Source organism: Pteronotus mesoamericanus, unplaced genomic scaffold, assembly GCF_021234165.1.
Source record: "Pteronotus mesoamericanus isolate MK-2021 breed Mesoamerican mustached bat unplaced genomic scaffold, CSHL_Meso_final contig_24, whole genome shotgun sequence".
NCBI classification, from domain to species: Eukaryota; Metazoa; Chordata; class Mammalia; order Chiroptera; family Mormoopidae; genus Pteronotus; species Pteronotus mesoamericanus.
This window is the reverse complement of record NW_026555100.1, coordinates 8,785,031-8,807,287: the sequence shown is the minus strand read 5'-3', so window position 1 is coordinate 8,807,287 and position 22,257 is coordinate 8,785,031. Positions and strand designations below refer to the sequence as shown.

At 53.5% G+C, this 22,257-nt stretch overlaps 1 protein-coding gene across 1 annotated transcript in view; it reads left to right on the top strand.

The window, feature by feature from the left end:
• COL13A1 (collagen type XIII alpha 1 chain) overlaps positions 1-22,257 on the top strand; it is a 143,858-nt gene that overhangs the window by 71,220 nt on the left and 50,381 nt on the right. Inside the window, exons 7-15 of the mRNA XM_054572678.1 lie at positions 419-469; positions 7,003-7,038; positions 7,829-7,855; positions 8,676-8,702; positions 13,066-13,092; positions 13,189-13,215; positions 14,097-14,123; positions 17,190-17,255; positions 20,618-20,725. Coding sequence (XP_054428653.1) covers positions 419-469; positions 7,003-7,038; positions 7,829-7,855; positions 8,676-8,702; positions 13,066-13,092; positions 13,189-13,215; positions 14,097-14,123; positions 17,190-17,255; positions 20,618-20,725 — 396 coding nt within the window. The remainder of the gene's footprint in view (positions 1-418; positions 470-7,002; positions 7,039-7,828; positions 7,856-8,675; positions 8,703-13,065; positions 13,093-13,188; positions 13,216-14,096; positions 14,124-17,189; positions 17,256-20,617; positions 20,726-22,257) is intronic.

The window sequence follows — 22,257 nt, the reverse complement described above, 5'->3', positions numbered from 1 at the left end:
CTGTGTCCCCTCCCTCCTTCCCTCCCTGCCTCCCTGTGCCACCCTCTTGCCCATCACTGCGTGAATCCTCTTCTCCCTGATTCCTGGCCTGGGGTCCCACCACCCTCTTTCCCCGGCCCCCACATCTTCTGCTCCTGCTACATCTCTTCCTGCTGTATTCCTCCTGCTTCCCTGTGGCCCTTCTCAATCTTTTCCGGATGCCTCATTCATCCCTCCAACCCCCCCGGGCCTCCTCTCCCCTGTCCTCCCTCCTCCTCTGCATCCTCTGGCCCCTCTGTCCTCCCCCTCTGGCTGGCACCCCACCTTCGCATGCCTCTCCTTCCCCACCTGCCAGCCCCTCCCTTTGACTCTTCTTTTCCCGCCCCTCTCCCCTCCTGCCCCTCGCTCCCCCTCCCTCTCTTCTCTCTTTCTTCCATAGGGGGCCCCAGGAGATGCCGGGATGTCCATCATTGGTCCTCGCGGCCCCCCCGTAAGTGGTTTTTTTTGGGGGGGGGTGGCTGGGGTGGGTGAGTTACTGAAAAGGGCTTGGAGTGGAAGTTTTGCCTCTGGGTGTGGCAGACACCACATGTGATGTGGTTGCCAGGCCAGGCCTCAGAGCTGCTGTTGATGTTAACGAGAGTGGCCTGACTAAATATACCTAAATTACAGCCTCTCGGGAGGGCTTGCAAGGGCACGAAACTACAGCAGCTGTGCGGTGGCCCTGGGGTTTGCGGGCCGAGGGGAGCAATGCCCTCTCCCATCTGGAGGGGGGTGCTCCAGCTTTCCAAGGGACAAGCCATGCTTCCGGAAGCCCATGGAGCAAATGCCCAACTCCAGATTCCCTGATGCAACACCCACTCCTGGTCCTGGCAGACGCCGGCTCCGCCACTCACCCTCAAAGGCCCCTTTTGTGCTCAGCCTGGGTCCAGTGTCTTAGTTCCTCCTCCCAGCGGCTGGGGGCTTGGGAAAATCAGAGATGATTCCATTTAGATATGCTTCCTTAGGGACCAGAAGGGTGATGTGGGTGATGATGGGGGAAGATATCGCGACTATGGGAAGGAGAACTGGCTGTTTTTCTCAAAGAGTGCCTGAACCACGGGTTTCGATAAAATCACCAAACGTCAGGGGGGAAAAGACCTCGGTAATGGTCTAGCACAGCCCTCTGAGAAGGGGAAACTGAGGTCCAGAGAAGGGAAAGGGTCTGGCCAGGGCCACACACACAGAGGCTAGGGCAGGATTGGAAGAACCCAGGATCCCTGGCATTCAGGGCTTCCACCACAGCAACAAGCCACCGTCTCCATGTTTTGCCACGTGCTTTTCCGGACCTGCTATTTACAATGAGAGGGTGAGGGGAGCAGTAGCTTCTATTCAGGTAACAGCTTCTGGGAGTCTGAGGCTAGCCCAATGGATGGATGAAGCCCTGCCTGCCCTCTGTCCTGCCTTCAATGGAGAGAGCCAGCTGAAGCTGAGGTTAGCAGGGTTAGTGTCTCCTGTGATTCTAGGCTCACATGGCCACAGTCCCCATGGGGCTGGAAGCCTTTTTGTGTACTGGGGGAGCCACAACATGGATGCCCTGAGCCCAGCTGTCCCTGACAAAGGTAGTGCTCAGCCAGGGGACAGCCAGGAGACGGGAAGGTTACAGAGAAGAACAGGCCTCCAGGTTATAATGGCAAGGACAGTGCCTGGAGCGGGCCTATTAGAAGCACACGGAGTAACACAGAGATGGCCGCTATCTCTGTCTGCCCCCTGGCCTGACCACAGACATCCCATTAGGTGACTATGTTGTTGCCCTAACACTCTCTGAGTAGTATCTTTCAGCAGCATCTTGTCAACAGGCCGCCTAAAAGTTGTAGAAAAGGCTTCACTTCTGGGGGCGTGCTCAGGACAGTGGTCTGCCTCAGCTTCCCTGGCTTCCGGCCCCACGTCGTAAGCCTAATAAGGAGCACATCTCCCACACTGGATTTGATTCCAATGGTGAAAGTACCTTCTGTTCAGGTAACAGATTTCTCTCTCCTGAGCACCTAGAGCCCCCTCATGGAGCTGTCCCTGGCTCCAGCCTCCTTCATCCCTCCCAACAAAGCTGGGAGGCAGGCCCGCCAGCCCATTTCACAGAGACAGAAACAGTTTCGCAACCCGCCTGTTGTCGCCTCGCTGGTCGGTGCTGGGGCTTGGGTCAGGCCAGTTCAGTTGCATTCCACAGCCAGCATTCTTTCCCCAACGCTCCTTCCATGTTTTAAGCTCTACTGTTTACAAGCTTCTTTACCTTAAGGAGAAAAAAGTTCTCCTTGTTGGTGCTGTGTGGTGCTAGGTGAGGTTCTATGGCACAAGGAAACTCGATCAAGCCCAGTGTCCACTGATTTTGGCCTGTGTGGGTGGCCATCACCCAAATGGCAGGGGCCGCCCTTGCTGAGTCTTCACTAGACACCAGGACAACCCCATGAGCTCCTTCCCAGAAGCCACCTGGAGTTGGTAAGAGCAGGGCACAGAGGAAGACAAAGGGTCATTTGTCATTAAAAGGTAGAGGTCAAGTGGGCAAGCCCTCTGTGGCAGGGGGATGATGAGATCACGTGGCTTTCCACTCAGCCCAGAAGGGCCCAGCGTACCTGCTGCTAGTAAGAACCAGCCTTGCTGCTGTGAGGGTCCACCTGCCTCCTCTCTTGGAGTTTCACAAGTGGTCTTGAGCAAAGGGAGAACCATCCAGGTACTCCTGGGAAGGATGGCTCTCATTGTAATGAGGCAAGATGCTGGAGCAGTTTTCCCATTAAACCGAGGGTGAGGTTGTTGACCTCGAGATGCTGGCTGGCCCAGCAGGCACTGGAAAGGTCATCTGCCAGGCTAGGAAATGCCCCCCATCTCAAAGGGAGCTCAGTCCCTCCCTGAGGCCCCCACAGGGGCCAGGAGGAGCTAGCTGAGCTGGCAGCGCTCATTCACAGGGAGATGTCCTGTCAGGTCGATACACATGTTGAGTATTTCTTGGTTTAGCTATTTCATTATTTGTTAGGCACCTCCTGCATGCTGGGTACTGGGAGAAAAGCAACACCTGACTGCAGCCTGCTTGCCTCTTGGCAGAGAGACCAGCAGTGCCATAGTGGTCACAGAGGCAGCAGTCAGTGCCCCTGAGAGGAAGGCAGAATTAAACTGTGATCAAGGATGAGCAGAGGTTTCTCAGGTGCCAGACTGGGGAGGAGCTCGGCTTTCCCAGGCAGAAAGGCTTCTTATAAACTATTGGGGAAACGGGGAAGTTCTTTACAGAGCAAAGCAGGGGTGAGACTGGCCAGGTAGCTAAAAGGACCCAGACACAATGTTCAGGAGTCTGGACTTTCTCCTGAGAACAGAGGAGAGCCCTTGGTTTGTGTTCAGCAGAGGAGGGACAAGATCAGATTTGCAGGTTAAAAAGGTCCCCTGGTCCCCAACACTCCAGCGTGAAGAATGTGTAGAAGAGGCTGCTTCGGGGGCCTGGCTGGAAGGCACCTGCAATAATCAAGTCGTGGATTGGAGCCCAGCCACTGGGGCTGGTGGAAGTGCTGGGCTGGTGAGCTATTTTGAAGGTAGAATTGACGGAATGTAGTGGTGATAAAAAGGGGGGTTGAGGGAGAAGGAGTCCAAGATGATCCCATATTTCTAACTTGGTAACAGAGTGGATAGGGGTCCCTTCCCCAGAGGAAAAAGATTTTGCTACAGCAGGTGAGTTTAATCTGAACATAATGAATCTGAAAAATCCTTGTAACATCCAAGGGGAGTGCCCCTCTGCTGCTGGAGCTCAGAGGGTGTGTACTGAGCTGGTCACACTGGCTCTCAGGGGCCAGTCGCTCATACACCTCCCAACTTCGTGTTCAGTGATATCACGTGTGTAGCTTGAAATCAGCCATGGTGGGAGTATTTACGCCACAGAAACTGGCAAATTCCTCTCCTCTCCACTCTCCCCCAACCCAGCCAGTGATTAAACAATGAGCAACACAGAGTCTTATGTGAAACGTAGCACAGACTTGAAGAGAGGGAGGTAAAATGAGGCAGGCCCTGGGCAGATACATGACTGAGGTTCTTTCTGGAGTCAGATAGAAGAGAAAGGAGGGTTTCCAGTAGGCTCACTCCAACTAGAACATTCTGTCTGTCTTTCCATGTTGCATTATCCTGCACAAGTTGTAGGTAGGAAGAAGGTAGGAAAGAGTAGACAGACACAGCGTTCACTTCCAAACAGTGGGGATCCACGTGGTTCCCTCTCTGCCCTGGCTTTGAGTTAAGGGAAGAGAGTTCAGAGAGCAATGTAAAGCTTATTTCCCTTGTTCTCCTTTAGAAGGATATAATATTAATCTACAAATCTATAATCCATAATTTTAACATGATCTTAATTCAAGTGAATTTGGAAAAAAAAATAAGTTTGTGGGGGTGTCAGGAAAGTTCTGAAAAATAGTGCAAGAGGAATAGTGAAGAGAGGACTAGTTGTTCTAGTAGATATCATTATGTGTCATAAAAACAAAGCAATTATAACAGAAAAGAGAGGCCAGGAATAAAGCCAAATGCATCTGGGAAATTGGTCTGTGATAGAAGCCTGATTTCACAATAAAAAGAGAAAGATAGATTGATGAATATCTGCCTCACTTGTTATATCAGAATAAATTTCAAATAAATAAAATACATAGACGTAAAACATGAAACCCCAAAATACAAGAACAAAGCATGAGCAAACAGTTTATATTTTTTAACTTGGAAAGACCTTTAAAACACAGCGTAAAACACAGAAGCCACAGGAAAAGATTGATAAGTTTGTCAACAAGAATGTAAAACTTCCACATGGCACAAAATATATCATAAACAAGGCAAATGCCAGTTGGAAAGATATTTGCAACACATATGATTATCAAAGAGTTACTGTGCTTGACAAAGAGCTTTACTCAAATCAATAGGAAAAAGACAAACAACCTAGTAGAAAATATTGCTAAAGAATACAAACAGGCTGTTCACAAATAAATAGGACCGGCAATAAACATCGGAAAGGATGTCCAACCTCAGCATAGAATTTCTTGTAAATTAAAATCCAGTTCCAAACCTCTCCAAGTGCCTTACGCAGCCCCAACCTCTCCAGGAAGTAGAGCCCCGGTTTCCATTGGGTCAATGACAACATTCTTCCCAAGATCCCTGAAAAAGCCTTGGTTAGCCCTGGATTTGGCTCTGGGTTGGAGAGATGCCTCCTGCTACCAGGGCAGGCTCTGTAATTAGCAAACCATGTGATTATCTCTACCGTGTAAACATTAGCCCGAGTAGGACTTGAAGACACTTCTTGGAATCTTCCCTCCTGACCTTTCCTTCAGGCCTCTCAGCATTCAGAGAAGTCGAAAGTTTACAGTGGCAGGTTTCAGAGGTTACATTGCACTGTTTCCGGGTTTTCTCCTTGGTGTTATTCTTAGCATCACTTATCCTTGACAGGAGAGAAGCCTGGGGGCCCTTCTGATATATGAGTGGCATCTCTTCCCCCTGTCCCTTTTGGATGCCTGCCACAAGCCCATTCTGAGCCTGTGGCATACCCCCTGCCTGGCCAATGCACCCACCCTGACAGCCGGTTCCACATCCCACCCAGCCATGTCCCCTGAGCAGAGGCTGCTGGTTATTTGTGTCCACAGCATTAAGAAGGACCAAAGCAACCTGGAGATGTTGGAGGTTCACAGCATATGGTTGCAGAGAAATCTCCCTCTGGTTAGGGTCTGATTCTGAAACTATTGTTTGACAAGGACAAAACTCTTTGGGTCCTAAGAGATATTGGGCTCGAAAGCAGCCTTGCTTTATTTTGGTGCTCCTAGGTTTAGTTCAGCCCAACAAACATTGGATGATGGCAGCTACCATTTCAAAGGGCTTTGCAAACATAATGGAATGTAATTCAATGACCCTATGAGGTTATAAGGTTATCCCTGTACTCTAGATGAGGTAGTTGAAGCAGAGAGAGGTTAGAAAATTTGCTCAGGGTCACACTGCCATTGTTGGTAGAGGCAGTCAGATTGAAAAGCCCAAGTTTGGGAAGAGACTGTGGCCATCTCGGGCCAGGGGGACTCCAGGCTGAGAGCTAAACATGTGAAAGATGTGATGTGTCTGGGGAAAGAAGGTGAGCCAGTGCACCCGAGCAAAGAGTGTGTGGGAAGATAAGGCAGGAACGACCTAAAACAGCAAATCAGGATGCGGTTGAGGATGACCATGAATGAAGTGTGAGTAAAAGAGGGCCATTACTGGTTCTTGAGAAAGAGAGGGACAGGACTCATGCTTCTTAACTCTCCATTACCCTTGACCTTGTGCTCAGCCCTCCCCAGCCCTGGATCTGCACAGCTTCATGCTGCTTCCCACATGCATACTTCTCTTCTGCCCTGAATATTGATCATAAACTGGTGAACTTGCTTGTAATCTCCAACCTGAATACCTTATATGTGCCCTTCTGCACCTCCATGGAAATGGACATGAATTGGTCTGTGTCCTGCAAAGGTGGGGGGATCCAAAAATTGTCCAACTAGGAGAAGTCTGTTGAGAGGAAGGCGAGCAAACTCACCTCATTTTGACCTGAAAACACACATCTCAAAGGTCAAATTTTGATAGCCACTGATATCCAAACGATCCTTAGATAAGTGGCCATGAGTAATGACTATGTAAATAAAAGGGACTTAAAAAACCACAGTTCAGGAGTTCAGTGTGCTGCAGGCTGAGTCCCCAATGTCCTTGCTCTCCATCACTTGTGTATATGCCAAGGTTCAGAGTTTCCACAGACGCAAGGAGTTCTCAGGGGCTACCTCCCAGCAAGGTCCAAAGGATGCTGGCCATCTCTCTTCCCTTTCCCCACCCCTAGTCCGGGGGAGGAGCTGTCCTATGCTCCACATCCATCTTTATCCTCCCTCACAACCTGCTCACAGTGGGGAGTGTCTTCCCTGGATGATCACAGAGGAGTGGGAGGGAGACGAGGCCCCTCTGGGAACAAAGGTGAACCAGGGCCCTAAGGATTAGTTTCAGCTCCTCCGCACCCTCCTCACTCCTCTCCATTCTTTTCAGGGTCAGCCGGGCACTCGAGGTTTTCCCGGATTTCCGGTAAGCGGGGAGAATTGAGGTTAGCCGTGGCTCTGTTGACCCCTGGGCTTGGTTGGGTTAAACTTCATGCGGGGCCAGCCCTGAGGCTGCTCTTGCCCTTCCTACCCTGGGGCAATAAGGACCCTCTCCCACAACCTTCGTGGGAGAGGATCTCCAAGCTTGGCTCAAAGTGCAAGGGAGGACAAGGAAATTAGTATGGAAATAAAGGGATAGCAGGACACGAACAGGTGAATAAAGTCATAGGCTGGTAAACCTTGGTAGGACACTGGAATGCGGAAGAGAAGACACACTGCAGAGAAGCAACCTCCAGCCTGGCTTTGAGAGGGGATCTGCCTGGAGGAGGCAGCGAGGTGGCCAGGAGGGGGCTGTCTGGATGTCCTGTGACCCCTGCCTGGGAGCCCAAGACAGGATCTAAGGGGGAGGGCGGAGGAGCAGCTGGTTCTCTGTTCCACAGGCCTCGGTGCTGGCCAGCCCTGATTTCTAGGAACACACTCTCCACTCTCCACCTGGGGTGAGGCAGAGGCCCATGATCCGGTGACAGCCCCCATCGGGTCCTCCTCGTGCAGGGCATATCGCAGATGACATCTCCCTCACTCCTCACAAGGACCCTTTGAGGAAGGTCTATTATCCTTATCCCCCTGTTAGGATGGGAAACTGGCTTACCTATAATCACGTAACCAGCAGAGACTTGAACCTTAGCTGTTGGAGACTTACCCACAGCCCCAGGCTGCCTCTTCGGCAGGAGACTGGGGAGGCTCAGCCTTTACGTTTGTCCTCCTTCTGCTTTCAGGGTCCCATTGGGCTGGATGGAAAACCGGTGAGTAGACCCTCTTGAGCTTGGACTCCTCCCTCTTACTTAGTCCAGGTTATTAACCTGGGGTCTCTTAGTCTTTTTGCAAGACCCCAACTCCTTGGAAGAAGCTTTAGGTAGAATGACCATTTTAGGGGCAGAAAGTTGTTGCCAGTGGGAAGGGAGGAGGGACTATTAGACTGGGTTACCCCTGGCCCCAGCAGCCTCCACAGGGCACAAGCCCACAGACTCCAAGGTGGGCCTTCAGCGTCTGGAGCAAGAACCATCCTAGACTTTGGTGATGCTGGGGTGCTCCTAGGAGGGGGCTGGGTAGGGAGGGCTCAACAACCAGTTCTAAAAAGAGCTGGACACTCTCTCCCGCTGTTGCTCTTGTGCCTCCCGCCTCCTGGGGCCTCCCATCCTAGTTGAGACCCCACACACATATCTCAGTCTGTACCGAGGCTGCTTCCCTATCCTGGACTTGTCTTTTTGTTCATTTCAATTCTTTTGACTTAGCCCCAGACACAAATGTTCATGGGGAAAAGGAGACCCCTCCCCACTCTTGGGAAGGAGTGATCTGGGGGAGAGCTCAACCTTCCAGCGCTCTCAGAGCTCCCCCCCACAATGGGCTTCGATGAGTGTTGAGCCCAGTCCCACCCACTCTCCTCCCCCATGAGCAGCTGACGTCCTTTCAGAAGAGGGGCCTGGCCACCACCCAGTCACCCGCCTCTGCCGGCCAGAGCTAAGCACAGCGAGTATCTGGTGGTGGAGGGGGGGCCGCATGTGGCAGGGCAGGGGGCTTCTGATTTGCACAGTGTGCCTGGCACTCACACTCTTCTCCTTCCAGGGCTACCCCGGACCCAAAGGGGAGATGGTAAGACCCCATCTTTCCTGTCTTCCTTCAAGGGGTGGGAGATCACTTGGACCTCATGGGCCACAACCAAGCACTTCCCAGGAAATGGGCCCAACGGGGACAGCGGAAGTAGCTGCCCCACAATCACTCCCCAGCTGTGTACAACTCATGCCCCTGGGTCCTCACATCAACAAAGGGAAGACAGGTGGGCAGGGGGCTTCTCCACGTGCAAAATGAGGGAAGGGGGTCCAGAGAGAATTCATGGTTGGCCAATGTCACACGGAGTTAGAGGCTAGCGTTCCCTCGGGGAAGTGCTCACATGCAGCACTCACGCTGAGGGTGTAGGGAGCCTGTCCATCACTCCGTCCCTGGCCTGGTTTCCTCGTGCCTGCCCTCCCCTAGGCTGTCCCAGGACCCCAGGTGATGCTGCCCCACCGGGCATAAAGCAGCCTTGGAGAAGCAGACTGGCCTCCACCTTCCTCCAGTCCCTTCTGCCTCTGCAGAGCCCTTTAAAGGAATTTGCTCTCTCTCCAGTCTCCCCAAGCCACTTCTTCCAGAAGGGAAAGTTGCCCTTGTCAGGGGCTAGTCACCCAGGGGAGGGGTCTGTTCTCAGAGGGACTGAGGGGTCATTAAGAGCAGATAGACCAGCCCTGGCTGGGATGCTGTCCTGCCTCCCAGGCTGGTCACATCTACATTGTGAGCAGCCACCTTCTACAGGCGAGTCTTGTTTGTGCCAGGTGTGAGAGGAACACGGCAGGCGCCTGTCTCCCTGACCAGCCGGGCTCGGGCTGGTGCCTTGCTCCAAGCGCTAGGTGAGAACACTCCATGCACGACTGAGGCACTGCCAGGGCATGGGGGGCCAGAACGCTGCCCACTGAGGGAGGCAGATGACCACTTGCCGTGGGACCCTTGGGGACTCAGCTCCCTCTGGACCTCAGCCTGTCCACCTGCCTCAGACTCAGCTAACACTCATTGAGGGTTCTCTGTCTTGTGGGCATGGAGCTAAGTACTGGACATAGATTATCTCACTTAATCCTCAGTATGACCCTGTGCTCCAGGTCCTATTGGTGTTCCTTTTGACAGCTGTGGAAATTGAAGCTCAGAGAGACCGAGTGATTTGCCTAAAGTCATATAGCTAAGGGACATCCAAAATAGGATCCAAACCAGTTCTCAGATTCCTTCCCTCCACATTTTGTTGCCTTTCTCTCACCTTAATTCTCTCTCTCCTTTCCTGTCTCTCTTCCTCCTTCCTTCCTTTACATTTCTGTTGAGTATCTACAATATGCTGGGCACTATGCCAGGTGCTAGGGATACAGACAGGAGTAAGGAAGACACTGTCCTTGCCACACTGCAGCTCCCAGTGTAGTGAGGGAGACGCATTTAATAATCACTCACGTAATTAACAAATCACCTTTGTAATCAGTGCTATGAAAAGGCGGTGCTTATTACTCTGAGAAACTTCAGTATAATAGCACCTCACCCCAGCAGAGGGTCAGGGGGTGTTCCTGAGAATAAAACTTGAACTGGGGTCTGAGGGGTGAGGATTTAATGAAAAGGGGGTGGGAGGGGCATGGAAGAACAGTTTGTGCAAAGGTCCTGAGGCAGGAAAGTCACTCAAATATCTGCAGAACCAGAAGAAGGGCAGTGAGGCCCTGGAGGCAGTGGGTGGAAGAGCTGGTGTTGGAATCCAGGTCCCCAGCCAGCTTTCCCCTCCATCCCAGCCATCCCCACTGCAAATGTATTTCTTGTTGCCCCTACCCTGATCCTAAGTATGATGTGCACATGCCTGAAGTAACGTAGACCAAGGCAGGAATAAACTTCCATGTTACCATCATGGTAGAGGCATAAGGGGCTTGGGGCATCCCCTTCCTGGTTGCCTCGGCATCATTACTACTTCTACTATCTCAGAAGTAATAATGATGGTTAGCAACTAGCACTGCTCTGTAATCCTCATAGTGACTTATTATTCCCACTGTGCAAAAGGGGAGATCGAGACAGCAGCGCGTTTGAGCACACTACCCAAGGCTACCTACACAGCTGCTAAGTAACAGAGCTGGAATTAGGACCCATGTGCTGAGATCTTCCCTCTTCACCACACTTCCTTTCTGCTGCCAGAGCCTTTTGTCTTGAAAGAAAGGACCCTTCTTCGACAGGGCTCCTCTTCCTGTCGTCCCTCTGCCCCAACCCACGTAACCACCCACAAGTCTCCCTAGCCTGTTCAAGGGTCAGAGCTAATTCAGGGGAAGGGTGGGGCCATCCCATCTCTCATGAGCCCACTCGGTGTGATAGATCCCCTATCGGCCTCATAGTCATCCATCAAAATCCGACAGGCTACAGAGCTATTAGACTCCTGTTTGACTTGGCACAGGGACCCTGAGCTATTAATTCAACACTCTGTCTGGCGTAATTATCTTGACCTGCTTATCATCTGTCTGTCTCCTACTCTCCTCTCTCCCCAGATGGTTTTCCCTCTGCTGAGCATCCAACATGGGGAGCTGGGGCTCACCCTCACGTGCATAACCCATGTCCTCAACTGTCAAAAGGGGGTTACCTCTGCCCCACCCACCCCACAGTGGCCCCGAGAACTTGGTTAAGGTGTAGACAGGACCGAGGTCCCCCAGGTGCCATAAAGGAAAGTGGGGACTCTGAATTCACAACTTAGCCCACCACTTACAGGGCTGTCTTAAGGGTGGTAACAGTTAATTCACACTAAGTGCCTAGAACCATGCCTGGCACACCGGACGCAGGACAAGCTCCTTAGTCAGCACGTCGCACCACCCATGACCTGCCTTAATAAAGGGGCAACTGCTTTTCAGCTAGAGCTGATTGATGCCATGTGTTACTGGACCTTGAAATATTGAAAAGACACTTGAAGTCCAGCGTTTTTGCTGTGCTCTCGTTGCTTTTAAATGTTGACAGTGAAATGAAATAAAACTGTGTAGTCTCAACCAAATACCTCTGGAGACCACGATTGTCCCACAGAATCTTATTCAGGATGCCTGGATTCACTCCTGCAAGCCTGCGTAATCCCAAACCTTTGATGATTTCTTGGCCCCTGGCCCTCCCTCCCTCATCTAGCTCCTCTCTCTGGCCGGAGAGAACCTGCCCTGGTCACCTGCAGTCTGGTTCCTGTCAGGTGCATCATATGCTGCTGAACTTGATACTAAACACTTGGTCAGCCACATGGGCTGGGGTGCCACATGGATTGTCCCAAAGTTCACTTGTCTCTCCTTATGAACCTCCTGGGACTTTCCCAGTTGGATGGTTTGTCCGGTTGGCCAGTCTGGACAAGAGAAGGCTCATCTCTCACCAGAAGGGTTGTCCTGGGGATCCTGAGTTCTCCCAGCCCCCCAAGAGATGGGTCTAGCAGGTGGCTCTTCACAGGCTCTCACAATGGTGCCTGGAGGGGACCTCAGGTCCCAGTGGTTGAGGCACAGCCTGTGGCTCTAGCCAAGTCTAGAAGCCCAAGCCCAACCTCCCGAGGTCTAGCCCAGTTCAGAGAACATGGCAGAGTGGAAACAGCTGGACCCTATGGTCAGACAAACTTGGGCTCACATCCCAATGCCACTCCTTGCTGAGCCTCGTCTACCTCACCTTGTCCTCAAGATGGAGCTGACATGTGCGCCTTTCTCAGAGGCCAGTGCAGGTGTGAGCTCAGTACAGACTGAAAGTCAGCCTCAGAGAGGATCCTCAAAAGAAGAAGTGCCTGTCCTCCCCCACTTCACTCCACACCAGCCGTGACGCCTCCTTAAACAGAGCCTCAGCTCAGGCTCCTGAGAGCCAGCTAGCCCCGTGTCCTCCTCAGAGAACATGAGTCCCCCCTGAATTTAGGCTTCTTTCTCAGCCCTGTAAATTTGACAAGACATCCTGGAAGGATATCCCAAGACCTCTTACGTTCCTCCAAGGGGCCCAAGATATGGCTTAGGTCATTAACTTCCTGCTCCCTCTCTTTTGCCAAATGTTTTTCCAAAGCCACGAGGAGATAGATGGGTGTGAGTGAGGCAGGCCATCCATAGACGCAGGGCCCCACCTGACATGCAGATGCAACCTCCTTCCTAGCCGGGGGCCATAAGATGACGGTGGATGGTGGAATGAATGAAGGATGGCATCTATTCTTCATCACGGCCATGCACATAGGGACAGGACACAGCTAGTAATGCCCACTGACATGAAGAAGCTGAGATGTGATGTACAGGCCACAACCCCTGGAACACCTCAGGCACAGGAAGACCAGACGTGGGTGGTGGAGCCTAGCCTTTGCAACTCCAGGCATTCTGAAAGCACCTGGAAGCCCAGCTGCTAGCACAATCCCTAGCTAGGCCTACGTCTCCGATCTGCCTGCCTTCTGTACATCCACTAACCTATGTGAATTTCCTCCCCACAGGGCCTGATGGGTCCCCGAGGACAGCCGGTTGGTACCTCACCCTAATGTTCCCCAACACAGAGGGTTTAGGCCACTGCATTTTCAGCTTTAGTTTCTAATGCTCTCATTTCCATCTCTTCATAGGGACCTCAAGGAGAAAAAGGAGAAAAGGTAGGCCTGATGGAGGTTTTCTATAATTTTCATCTCAGGCAGAGCACATTTAAAAAAAACAAAAACAAAAAAAACAACAAACAAAAAACAGGTAGAAAGGGGTCCAGAGTGGTTATTTTCAAACTTTATTTCTTATCAGCAGAACCAGGGTGTCCCCCATGGTGCCGGGGCATGTAAGGGAGAAAAGGGAAGTTGCTCTGGCGCATGCTCTGCTCTTGGGGTAGGGGGTCAGGGTGGGGGTGAATGCCCTGAAGTCTGGCCCTCCTCAGCCTTTCTCAGCCCCACCCACCTGCCACTCCCGCAGTCTTTCCTGACCCACCTCCATGAGCCTCTAGGATTTTGAGGTGTCAGTGTGTAAACCACTAGCCTGGCCCCCTTCCTGGCTTCCATTCTCTGTCTCTCTGAATTTCTAATGGAGATTCTGCGCTGGGCTTGCCCCAGGTGGACAGTACAGGGACCTGGAACCCCAGCTCAGTGAGGGCATCTCTGAGGGTCTCGTTGTCCACACCTGTCTCGCTGTCTGCCGTTGCCACCCAGGGGCTCCTGTTCGGGGATGTTGGGTGGACCCTCCGTCTTTCCACGCCAGGCCTGGAGCACAGCTCCTGACTGTGTGCTCACGGCAAGCGGAGCATATGGCACAGCGCCCTGCCCCAGGCTCCATGGGGCCACGTCCAGGCGGGCCCTGGGAGCTTCTTCCATGCCGCCAGTCAGGGGTCAGGGAGGAAATTAGTTCTCCTGCCTCAGGGAACTCAGTCCAGGGCCAGAGGGGGGCTAGTGGGGTGACGAGTGTGCGCGCTGTGTCCACAAATCCTGAAGGTGCCCCTGAGGGACAGCCCATCTCCAAGTGCCTAACACGCCCTTTCTTTCCCTTTCTTGTCCAGGGTCAGTGTGGCGAGTACCCACACCGGGTAAGTGAACCCCTAGAACTGCTCTGTCCTGGGGCAGAGCCCCCAGCTCAGCCTCATCTCCCTGGAGCTCCTGGCACCTACAGAGCTTGGGAACAGGAGCATACAGCCCCCTCTGTGCTCAGCAGCCAGAGCAGGGGCTGTGGGGTGGGGGTGTGTCTGCCCAGCCCGGGAGTGTGCCTCGTGGTCAGTATGTGTGTTTGTGCAGAGCCAGTCTCCAGCACTCGTGTTCACCCGCCATTCGTGTCTATGTATCTGCCCTGCGCTGTCTGGGCTGCGAGTCTCCCAGCAGGTGTGTATATGCGACTTCCAGGGCCGCCTGCTTCTCCTCTGTACATTGCCGTCTCTGTAAGGCCGTGTGGCTTGTGCGAGTCTATGTGTCTGAATCCCTACCTAGTGTGCGTGTGTGATTGTGTGTGCGTGTGTTTGGCTGCCTTCCCTGGCGGAATCAGAGGGACTTTTTGATTAGTCATTATTTCGGATGACCCAATCTCAATGGTAGGGGTTAACTGGGGGCGGGTTGTATCAATACAAGGGTAAGGTCTCTGCTTTGCTTCTTGAAAAATAGAGAATGCTTTTCAAGCAGCGTGGGGGATTTCAGGGCTAAGATGGTCTCCCACTCCCCCCAGCCCCCACCAGCTCCTTCCTCTCCCTGACCCTACCCCCGGGATGCACAGCCCCAAAGCCTGCTGTCATCCTGTTAGGAATGTACAAACAGTGCACCAAGAGCAGGGCCATTCTTGAGACAGGGAGGGCTACCGTGTGCGCTGCCTCCTCCAGCGAGAGGCCCAGTGAGCCAGCGCCTGGAAAGTGCCCCTCACTTTGTGGATCAGCCTTGCCCACTCTCTGACCTGCGCAGTAGAGGTAGGGGGGACAGGCATCTCCAGGTGCCCATCCCCCTGTCATGGACCTCATTGTGTCCAGAAACACATACGTGGTGTGGCCCACTGGCCACCCACTCCTGCCAGGCAGGGGGACAAGGGAGTAGAGACAAGCAAAAGCCAGGCTCCGAGTCCCCAGGCTCTGAAAGGCCACGAGGAGGGCCTTGCTAACAGGATCCTGCCAATCAGCCTCTGATCCCTGGGTTCCTGGCTCAAGGAGAGGCCTCAGGGAGCCTTGAACAAGAGTAGCTGGATTGGTACTGAGGCCAAGGCTGGGCTGGGCCCGGGGCAGAGGGCACAGGCCGGCAGCAGCACGGACAGAGCCAGCCCGTCAGTGGCATGTGCTCCAGGGACACGGGGGCCCTGGTGTTCCGGCCAGCCTGATCCTGATACAATAATAGAAGGTCAGCTGTGTTTATTTGAAACGATGGGCTCACAGGATTGTTATGTTGCCCGAAAGAAAGACAGCTTCCCCCAATGCTAAAGACAACGCAACTGCAGACGCTTTGGCAGTGTCGTCAGTCCTGAGTGAACACAGGAGGATGGGGGAGGAGAGAGCCCTCTGCCCCTAAGCCCAACATAGGATGAGGGAAAGGGAAGGGAGAGAAGGCTCCAGAAGCACCTTTGCCACAGGCATTGTGACTATGGCAGTATGGGTCGGGCAGGGGCGAGAGCAGGTTTGGGGCCCCAGCTGGAGGGCAGGGCAAGGCAGCTGGCACTTGCTGGTTTTTTTGGAAGTGAGTAGGGAAGCAGGGGGCTTCTAGCACAAATGGTCTATTGGCTTTCTGAGGTGTTTATGGGTGGCAGGCCTCCGGGTCCACAAGATGCCAAGAGAGCCAGGCTGGTCCCTGCGTCTGCTGCAGCCTGCAGCACCTCCAGGGAGGGAGGAAGCAGAAGGGGAGTGGAGACCCCTGGGATGGGGGGTGGAGGAGCTGGTGTCTGTGGCTCTGGCACTCGCCCTGTCTCACCGCCTCCGTTCCCCCTCCCGCACCAGGAGTACCTAAGCAGCAGCACTCTAGCAGCTCTGCACTCCAACCAGATCATTACCCTGAAGGTTTGTAGGCCCTGGTCTGGAAGGTCTTGGGCCTGCTCTGCTGAGAGGCTTCCTGGACACAGCTCAACATTGCACATCCTCATGCCCCTTGTGGGAGGGGGTGGGCCTCTCTGTGCAGCAGCTGACCATGAAGGCAGCAGTGACCTAGAAAGGCCATGATTGGGCCCCCAGGTCCCTAGCTGGGCACATTCTCAGCCCAGGTGGCCCCTGGTCCTTAACACTCATCCTAGGGGCCCCTGTGAGTTAAAATGCTTTCAAAAACAAGAGGTTGATTATATGCCATCTTTGTTTTGACATGGGTTCTAACCACTTCCTACAGCCATGCTTCATGGGTGTAGAGATTGAAAGCAGCAAGAATTTCCAGAAATGAAAATCACATTCAATAATGTGATTGCAAGCTGCCTCTCCCAAACAAGTGGTTGAACATGCCAGAGACATCCTTGCCCAGCCTCTGTTTCCCAAGCCCTCCAGTCCCAGGGTGAGACCTCAGTAGCACTTATCTTGTGCCCACACTGGCCACACCCTCAGTCTGCTCAGCCCCCGGGGAGCCCGGCTTGGCACTGCCCTTGACCACCTCCCCAGATTCGCTGACATCAGCCTTTCTCGTTCAGCCAAAAAAAGAACCAGAGGCCACCACACACCAGCCTGGCCTCAAGTACCAATTTAGTTAGTCTTGTGGCTCCCTACCTAGCCAGAGCCTCTGAGCCTTCTGCCCCAGCCCAGCAGCCTCTGTCCACGAGCAGGAATGGGCGGGGCCAGCAGTGCAATGTTGGGCCGCGTGTCAGGCGGCCTTTTCAGCCCAGCATGGCCACAGAGGGCAGGCCCAGCCAAAGACGACCACTCTCCCAGTTGGGGGCTGCTGCTGACCGACACCTCAAGGGTCACTCCTCCCTCCAGGGAAGGTGCACCATCCCAGCTCAGCACGGCACCCCACAAGCCTTGAGAATGCCCCGTCCACACCTCCCCTCCCTGTGCCTCATGCTTGCTAATCTCTCTTCTCTCTATCTCTCTTCCATTCCCTTTTGGCTACCCTGCCTTCCTGGCGACTTCGGGCATCCTCCTGAACACCTGCGACCTTTGGCTTTTGCCCTCTGGCCTTCGCCCTCTGGCCTTCCAACTCATCTTTCTCCTCAGCTGCTGCCTCTCCTCAATTCAGTGCGACTGGCTCCACCCCCAGTCATAAAAAGGCGGACCTTCCAGGTAGACCCTTTCCCTTTGCCCAGACCTCATGGGGTCTCCCCAGGAGCTCAGCAGGTCTCTGGGCCCTGACAGGCCAGCGGGGGCTATTGACAAAGACAAAACCTCACTCTACCTTTGGTTAAATTAACTTAGACAGAAATGGGCCCATGAGTGCTGTAGACCTGGGAATACACAACACCCAAGCACAGGAGATCCCCAGCTTCCAGCACCCGTTACTGCTCATAAGAGCCACGAACAACAGCCACCACTGGGTTACACACCTTGCAGGCCTGGTTTACATTCAATTCTCTCAACAGTTTTATGAATTAAGCATGCCATCCTTATTTCACAGATGAGGAAATCAAGGCCCAGAGACATTAAGTAGCCCAAGGTTACACAGTAAATTGCAGGGGGCCCAAGCCCTCTGCCTCTTACTAGCTGTGTGATTTGGGACAAGTTACTTAACCTCTCTGTGCCTCAGCTTTCTCATTTGTAAAATAAGGATAATAACAGTTCCTACCGCATAGGGTTGCTGTGTATGCAAAGCACTTAGAATAGCCCTGGACAGTTCGAGGGCTATCATTAAATTGAGGCTCAGAGAGAAGTGAATTTTGCCCAAGGTTGCACAAACAGCAAGAGGCAGAAAAGGAACCGGCAGCCAGGTTTTCAGAGCCCCCAACCCAGGGCTCTCTCAATTGGCCCTATACACTTTATACTTAGAAATGCAGATTGCTGAGCATCTGATCACTTGTAACCGGAGTTTGAGGAGTGAGGAAATTTGCAGGAGGAATGCAGCCCTCAACCTACAGGCGTAATCATTGTGAGCAACTGCTTCCTTCTCCCTGCCTTACTAGACCAAGGAGGCTGAGATAGGAAGAGATCACCAAGGGTGAGAGACCTCGGACGCAGCGATCAGGCGGAGGCACTGATTCTGGGCCAGGCAGCATGCCCCGAGCCTCCCTTACACTGTGCAGGGGCTACCCCCTAGGCCACAGGGATACTGGACGTGACAGGGTTCTGAGATGCTCCCCGAAAGCCTGAAAGCATGGCCTGGAGCCACCATCTGGCCTGACTCAGGAGTCCAGGGGCCTGCATGTCAGGCACCTGATTGTACAAGGCTGAAAAAAAAAAATCACTCCAATTAACAGCTAAAAATACAGAGGGACACATGATACGCATGTTACCTGAGCCTGCATATCCCATTACACCAGCCAAATCCTCGAGAGCCTCCATGTGCTCTGAGCGCTTACCCCAAGCATGGCTGTTCAGGGGGCCTGCTGGCAGCTCAGGGAAGCACCAGTCGCGGCCCACCGTCACACACCCGTACCCGTGCCAGACCCCGTTCCAGGAGAGCTGAGTCCTTGCCCTCAGAGCGGCCATTCGCCTCAGCCCCCAGCAGCCACCTCCTGGCCTCAGCTGCGTTAGCTGCTATGTGTTGAGCCCTCGCTGGTCCCAGGCTCTGTTGTAAGGATTCTACATGGATTATCTCATGTAACCCCACACCGGCCAGCGGCAGCGGAGGCGCCATCCTCATCATCCCCACCTTGCCGGTGAAGAAATTGAGAGGGGCCCATGCATGTGACTACCCCTGTTTTCAAGAGCAAGGGGTGGGGGAGCCAGAACTTTCTGTGCTGCCCTGACCTGGTTTCCAAAGTAGAGATAGAAGTACAGGGGCCCCTATTCTGCCTGCTGCAGCTTCTGCCTGGAGAACAAGGTTTTTATGCTGTCAGCCATCATGGGACATAAAAAGGTTTATCCATTTCCTATCAATAAACCAATATTGATTTTACAGGCTCTGTAAGATACTTAAACACTAGGTCTAATATTAGTTGAAACAGGAAACTTTATAAGTGATATGATGTGCTTAGCAGATGGTGTTGGAGGTCACTTCCAAAATGCAGAAAGTTGGATGGTGAGCAATTTTTGCCGGGGGCTTATTTGGAATGAATAGGAATAGTCTGGAGTTCCGAGTTGGGGGTCTGGCCCCTGCACCCCGAATTCTCCATGTGACCTCAGTCGGGGAACTCAACTTCCCCGAGCCTGGTTTCTCTCCTGTAAAATGGGACTTGGGACCCATTTCTGCACCTGCCTCCTCTACCATGAGTACTCATCGCCTTCAAGCAGCCTCTCAGAGGGTGTGGCAGGATGAAGCCCAGGGCCCCGAGTAACACTGCCAGGCACCATCTGCCCTCAGAGGTCCCAGCCACGAGATGGTTCAAGCAGGCGCTGCTGAACTCTTACAGTTCTCATTCTGAAGCTGTGTACTCCCATTTATAATCATCGTTTCCCTCTATAGAGTTCGCAGGAAGCATCATCAGCTCCCTTTTTATACAGGAAGGCAGGAGTCACAGAGGCCTGCTGAGATCTCCCTGAGCAGGGTGGCCTGGCCTGGCACTCGGGCTGCCTGCGCCCCCTGCATCCCAGCCTGGAGCTCCCACACCTGCCAGGCTGCTCTGTGTCAGTCTGTCTGTAGGGATGGGCCCCTTGTCACAAGAGCTGAGCCCAGATCGTCCCTGGAAAGCTCCCTTCAAAAATCATATAATGACAGTGCGGTGTAGATCTAGGCCAACCCTGACTGGGCCGCAGCCCAAGGTCTGGGTCACGTGAACCAGGCTCCCTCCCCCTCCCAAGGGAACGTGGTGCTGACCCTGCCTCCCCAGCCCTTGTCCATCCTGATGCGTCTGGAGAACTCAAGCCCCACCTGTAGGGGGTGCCGCTCCCCAGTCCAGTCCCTGATTGCCCCAGGAATCATCCTGATCGCCAGGCCTCCCCATCTTTCACCAGAAGCCATCAGTGCAAATGTTTTACTTAAAATCTCTTGCTGAATTGTTTAATGAGCCAAACAAAATTCTATAACCTCTGACCTAAGGATCTGATTTGATCCTTTGGACCAGGTCACCAAAAATGGTAAAAAGGTACGTTAGGAAGGGAGGAACTTCTGTTCTTAGCTGGTGGCTGAGAGGCCAGGGCGCACAGGGAGGGTGGGACTCGCCGCAGGGAGGGAGCGGAGGCAGGCCCTGGTCTCAGGCCAAGCAGCCGGACTCCATGCTCCGCCCAGGCTGGGAACAGACCTTCTGGGCTGGGGGTCGCCTCACTCACGCCTCTGCCTCTGCCGCCCACAGCGGGCTCTCACCCCGGGCCCAGGCACTCCGACAGCAAGCCCACTCTGGAAGAACTTCCTCCTGGGGGCCTAGTGTCTTGGCCGTCACTCTGCCGCCACCAGCCCTTGCATGTAGTCACCACTGCAGCATCCTCACCGTCACACCCCCACCGCCTCCCCGCCAGAGCCCACGCAGGGCCTTCACCGGGTGCATGGCACTGGGGCGGGAACAGCTCTGCAGCCCTGGGGGTCTCTCTCTAACGCTTGTTTCCACAAACCTCAGGGTGAACAGGGCCAGGCCGGTATCCAAGGCCCACCAGGGCCACCAGGCCCCCCTGGACCAAGTGGACCTCAGGGGCATCCAGGACTGACAGGGCCCATGGGGCCACGTGTAAGTACCCCCTCCCTCTCTCCACTGCCACCTCTTCTAAGACTTGTCCTAAGAAATCTCTGGAAGCATTCAAACTGCACATAACCAACAGGAACTGTGTCCCAGCTGAATGGCAAAAGCACCTTGGCAAGGCCAGTGAACATGCAGGGAGCTGCCCACCCCGGCCACACTCTGGTTCTGAAAACATACCTTCTGGGGCCGTGGCCTCAACTCCAGCCATTGCCTTCTAGGGAGGAAATCACCAACAGGCTGTTCCCACCCCAGCAAGAGGAAAGTTTCCACGGCCACCTTTGATGGCTGTCCCCTGACCCCTGGGCTTGGGAGAACCTGCGCTGGGGGCAGTGAGTCCTGACGGAGGTAGCGCAGGGTTGCCCCACCAGCTGGCACCCCTAACAAGCATGCTTTTTCTGGGGTGTGCAGGTTTCACACTCCTAAGCCACCAGCTGGACACCTGTCGGCCAGGGGGACCCTTCGTTGAGCCCAGGAAGCCCAAAAGGCACCCCAGCTCCAGGCAAGACCACACGCAGCTGGGGCCGCCAAGTCACCCACTTGCAAGCCCTGGCCAAGACCCGAGTCTTCCTCAGCCCGATTTAGTGCAAGGCAGCACCAGGGCAGGAGAACAGCTCAGCAGGCACCTGGGCTTCTTTGGAGAAAATGGGCTCTCTGCTAAAAAACAAACAAACAAATCTGGTTTTCTTTCTTATAACTGAAACATCATACATTCATTATGAAAAACGTGAAATATAGACAAAGTTTAAATTTGTCAATTTTCCATATCCATCGTTCACCATCATTAACATTTTGGAGAGTCCTTCCATTTTTTTCTTTAATATAGGAGGACCTAAACACTTTTGGGTTCTGAAATACATAAAATAGTTTGTATCCTGTTGCTTTCTCCTTTACCATCATAAGCCACGCCCTTTCCCACATCAGGAGTCTCCGACGTGGATCTGAGGGCTGCCGAGCCTACTGAGAAAGTAGTTACAGAGTTCCTGTCTGTGCTCTGTATCCTCAGACATAGAGGTCTGCACATCTCTGATTGTGTCCCTGGGATAGAGTCCTAGAGGTGAAGTTGCTGGGTTACACTGTCCCTGCCAAATAGCCCTCAGTGACTACAGTCACATTCCAGTCACTTGGCTCCACATCAGGGCCCCTCAGCCACCCCAGCTGCCAATGCGGATGCTCAGCAGGGGGTCCCTCTAGGCTGGACTCCGCTGACCAGCACCCAGCTGGGCCGGAAGGTGGCACAGCAGTGTGAAAACCTAGCTTGCAGGGGTCCTGGCTCTCCTGCCCAGCTTGACCCCCACAACAGATATTAAATATTTCCATGATTTCTCCCCAGGACCCCTGGGAGGGAGATTAGTCTCACTTTCATAGGTTTCTAGACGGGAAAACAGAAAACCAGAAAGGAAGTGACGTTTAGGGAATTGAACTAAACCAAGCTGAGGAAACCAAAAAAGTGCTCAACATCCACCTCTTTGCTGACTGCCCTTCCTCAAACACATTGGGCTCCCACTCACTGAACCCGAGCC